The sequence below is a fragment of the Mus pahari genome, chromosome 9 (assembly GCF_900095145.1).
Source record: "Mus pahari chromosome 9, PAHARI_EIJ_v1.1, whole genome shotgun sequence".
Taxonomy (NCBI): domain Eukaryota; kingdom Metazoa; phylum Chordata; class Mammalia; order Rodentia; family Muridae; genus Mus; species Mus pahari.
In genome coordinates, this window is record NC_034598.1 from 6,228,152 (window position 1) to 6,232,856 (window position 4,705).

At 44.7% G+C, this 4,705-nt stretch overlaps 1 protein-coding gene across 1 annotated transcript in view; it reads right to left on the reverse strand.

Moving 5' to 3' along the window:
* The window catches only part of LOC110326717 (sodium-dependent glucose transporter 1A-like), a 22,082-nt gene extending 18,670 nt beyond the window's left edge, over nt 1-3,412 (reverse strand). The window contains exons 1-2 of the mRNA XM_021205296.1: nt 3,403-3,412; nt 131-294 (exon numbers count right to left, since the gene is read on the reverse strand). Coding sequence (XP_021060955.1) covers nt 131-294; nt 3,403-3,412 — 174 coding nt within the window. The remainder of the gene's footprint in view (nt 1-130; nt 295-3,402) is intronic.
* Nucleotides 3,413-4,705: the final 1,293 nt, after the last annotated feature.

Consider the following 4,705-nt stretch of genomic DNA (forward strand, 5'->3'; position numbering starts at 1 on the left):
CCCGCCCCGCCCCGTCCTGTCCTGCCCTGTCCTGGCACTCTCCAGCAGGTGCAGGGAGAGTAAAGAGAGGCAAAGCTTAGCACATGTGCAGTGAACTAAGTTAGAGCAGATGGCAACCGGTAGTTATTACAGAACAGCAAAGTAGCGCTTCCGTCTCTTGCTGTGGCCAAGATGGCAGAGAGCCGTCGAATGCAGCATTAAATGGAGTGCAGCTGGATGCAGACGAAGGCCGCAGAAAAAGTAAAAGTACCTCCACCAAATTCCGGTCAGGAACCACGTTCCACGTTCCAAATGCTAGAAGGCAGTGCAAGACCCGGAGTGGACTGTGTAGAAAGAAGCAGTGAAAACATTTTGAGGGGCTCTACTTTCAAGCTTCTCAACCCAAGACATTATACTTTCAAGGCTAACAGGTCTTGGCTTGGTCAACTCCTTTTAAAACCTCTCGTTCAAAAGCCAGCACCTTGTGTAATGGGCCAGACGAAAGTCCTCTTGAATTTCTGGGTTTAGAAAGACCTCAGAATTAAGTAATTCTTGTAGATGGCAGTCTGGACAGACATGAAGGCGCTGTTCTCAGGAATGGACAGATGTTCAGAAATAAATTCGCCATGAGAAGAGGAAGTGGGGTAGTGCGTTGTCGTGACCTGTGTTGTTTTGATCAGCTGTTGCTGCTTCTAATCCACACGGCATCAGCTGTGGCACTTCAGATATGGATCCAGCCATTGGAGGAGCTTCAGAGGACATGACTATCATAGATGCAACTTCATTGATGGATTTAAGGAACACAACTCTAAAGGGGGTGGGGGAATGGATGAGGGTAAAGTGGGAGGATCACATATTCAGTTTCTTGGTGTTCCTGCTGCTTATACAGTTTCATGTTGGTGTGCTGGTAACAGCTGAGTAACACTGGGTTGCTAGCAACCTCAGCTCTCAGCATGTCTCCACCACTGCAAGTATTTCAAACTTCAGAAAGCAAGGAGATAACAGAAGAATCCTTATGAAGAAATGGAGGCTGAGAACTGTGTTCCAGTGCGCTTCTCTGTGACCAGGGTAGACACCATGACCCAAAGCATCGTGGAGGAGGGTGTATTTCACTCACACTTTACAACTCATGCCTGAGGGAAACTGAGGCAGGAACCCGGAGCAGAACCTGGAGCAGAGCCCATGGAATGCTGTTTACTGTCTTGCTCGCTATTGGTTACCTAAGCTGTCTCCTTATACACCTATAGTCACCTGTCACGGCTGGTTGGGCTCTCCCAACTCAATCATTATCAAGAAAATGTTCCTGAAGGTGTGCCCACCAGCCAACCTGGTAGAGGCACTTCCTCAATTGAGGTCCCCTCCCAAGTGACCAGTTTGTGTCAAGTTGAAAAACGCTAACCAGCTCAAAGTTGAGGGTAGAAGCTCAAACTTGGGGATAGAAACTCTTGCGAACTGCCCAGGTTATCTAGGGAACGGAGGGAGGCCAGAGGTGCTGCCTTTTACATGACATTCTGAAATTCCTGTGTGTCCTCAAATTGACCATACCTGATATTTCTTGGCCTGTCTTTCTGTTCACTGTCCACAAATATTTGTTGAATGTGATGTGTAAGTTTTTATGTGTACTGTCTCACAACAAATACCCTAATTCTACCTTAACCCTATTTACAGATAGAAAAAATTAGGGCATAAATAATATAGAATAATTTGTCAAGTGCCAGATAGCAAGTCACTGGCTATATTATACATTTCATCTCTTGGTTTTATTATTATTGAGTGGCTGTCAGGACAACTTGAACCAAATATGAAGCAAACTTTAATTAAATACTGGCCAGGATGATAGACTCTGGCCAGGCCCGTCTCTGGGTTCCCAGGAAATGGCCACACATCGTGTTTTGCAGAGGCTTTAAAAACTCACATTCATCCCATTTCCCAGGAGGTTCAATCGGGTCCAAGCATACATTCTGACTTATTTCTTGACTAACTGACTTCTCACATAAATCCAGTCAGGGGCAAATGTACATCCTAACATGTTTCTTTTATCCCTGTATCCTGCCCATATCCAGTCATGACCAGTATAACTTCTGATGTTTTCCTGCTCATGCCCCTCCCTCCCACATGGGATCAAGCACATCCTGCACAGATGAGTCAAACAAACATAGGGCAAACTTGAACGTAAGCTTAACTGTCTCACCTGCAAACAGAACCTGTAACCTACAAGGACTAATTTTCCTGCTTTGGTCTCCCATTAACTTGCAAAATGTATTGTTCTTGTCCCTGGTTGGGTCTTACAACATACGAGTTTTATCACGCAGGTGTGTGTGAAGCACAGCACGTATATGTGTGTTCACGCATGTGGGCACACATTTGAGGTATGCGTTTGCGTGTGAGGAGACAGGACACCTTCTACCATAGCCTTTCTCATCTGAACTCTGTTCATTGGGTACACTGGCATGTAGCTCATTTGTTAGAGCTAGTCTGGCTGGTCACCTTGATCCAGAGAATCTCTGCTTGGACTGAAGCTACACAGGTAGAGTACAATCACTCAGCTTCTAAAACTTGATTTTAATTTTTAAAGTTTTATTTTTAGCAGGTCATGGTGGTACATGCCTTTAATCCCTGCAGAGGCAGGATGATCTCTGTGAATTTGAAGTCAGCCTGGTTTACAAAATGAGCCCATACAGCTGGCAAGCAGTATGAAGAAAATTTGCAGTTACAGATTTATTTTTTGTTCCAGTTTGAAGTCAGGTCATTTAAGGAGGGTACGAAGAAAGTAAATAAATAAATCAGAGCTGGCTAAAGCTTCTTTTCAGGGGACTTCAAGGCCCAAACCGTGCTTATCTAAGACATTGTGGGTTGTTTTGCCTGCTTGCCTGTTTGTTTTGTTTTTCATTTCTATGACTTTTATTAAGTAGCTATTACTATAGACTGAAATGTGGAAATCCAACTTCTTTCTATTGAGCGAAACATTAAAGAGACTTTGAACAATGTACAATAATGCTGCTCTTTTTATTAATTTTGCCTTGGAATTTTAAAATGACTTTATTATTTTATTTATTTCATATGTGTGCATATGTACGTTCATCTGACATGGTGTACCTGTCAGAGGTCTTGTGGGCCCCGGCGATATAACTCAGATCATCAGGCTTGGTGGGAAGCACCTTTACACACAGAGCCAGCCCTTGTAAAAAAGTATGTATATGTCAGGTACAAAAGAAATTGAGGACAGGCTGGGCAGTGGTGGCGCACGCCTTTAATCCCAGCACTTGGGAGGCAGAGGCAGGTGGATTTCTGAGTTTGAGGCCAGCCTTGTCTACAAAGTGAGTTCCAGGAAAGACAGCCAGAACTACACAGAGAAACCCTGTCTCAAAAAACAAAAAAAAAAAAAAAAAGAAATTGAGGACAGATGGTTGACTATTAGCTTACCAAAGCTCATGCTAGCATCCCTGGCCTCTCTTGGTCTTCCTCTCTTCCTCCCTTGCTCTCCCACCCAGCTTTCTCTCTCTTCTCATGGCCCGATCCACTCTGCTGGTCTTGTCCAATGTACTACTTTCCTCTTTCTGCTCCAGTCTTCCTCATATCTACAATAAAAACGTTCCCCTCCAGCTGGAGAGATGGCTCAGCGGGTAAGAGCACTGACTGCTCTTCCGAAGGTCCTGAGTTCAAACCCCAGCAACCACGTGGTGGCTCACAACCAACCAAAAATGAGATCTGATGCCCTCTTCTGGGGTGTCTGAAGACAGCTACAGTGTATTTACATATAATAAATGAATAAACCTTAAAAAAAAAAACCAGAAACTTTCCTCTGGACTATAGCTTGGATTGGTGATGCCCTCACTTTATACAGTATGCGTGTGTGTGCAGAGGTCTGAAGGTGAGGTCAGATTTCTGCCTCGATCATTCTGTACTTTATTGACATTAACAGCAGGCCTCTACCCACACATGTACTTGTTCTTCTGTTTTCCCTTTGAATGAGAAAAGGAATAAAAAGAAACGAAAAGGACATGACTGTTTCTAAGTGTGATGGAGGAGACTGTCTATTACAGATGTGTGGGAGAACATAGTCAGAGGCAGGGACATCTGGGAGAGTCCAGAGTGCACATGGCCGGACCGAGCTGGACCATGTGGGGAGAGAAGAAAGGAGAGGAAGAAAGGGGAGCCAGGTGCAGCCGCCAAGAGGCCAAAGGAACAAAAGAGGGAGGTGGTAACCAAAATGTCTGGATTATATGGAGAAAAGCCTCTGTGGGAAGGGCAGCTCAGGCCCTGGGCTGGAGAGTTCAGGGTAGAGGGCTGGGTGTGCTAGCCGTACCTTGTAATAGCTAGGGACTGAGGGATGCTGGGAAAACGTGGAGGCCAAGTCCACTTTGATATATTAAATAGGCGTGTCAACAGTTCCCCCCCTGGGTTTGGAATTCTATACCTTAAGTCCTTTCTCTTGGAGCCTGTACATCCTGGATGTAGCAGAAGCAGCATGTCACATTGTCCTGTTTCTTGTCACTAAACACTTGTCATATCACAGCTTGGGAAAAAGTCTGCACACCAAGGTGAAAAGCAGTGTCATGTAACTGATTCTCACCTGAAAATACCAATTGCTTCTCAGAGTGATCTTGTTCTTGTAGGGGCCTTTGGGAACATGGCAACCATGCAAAGCCTTTGATGGTTTTCCACCGAGTATGTGAAATGCAGCTTGGAAACTGCCTGTATTTTTTTTTTCCTTCAATAATGTTAT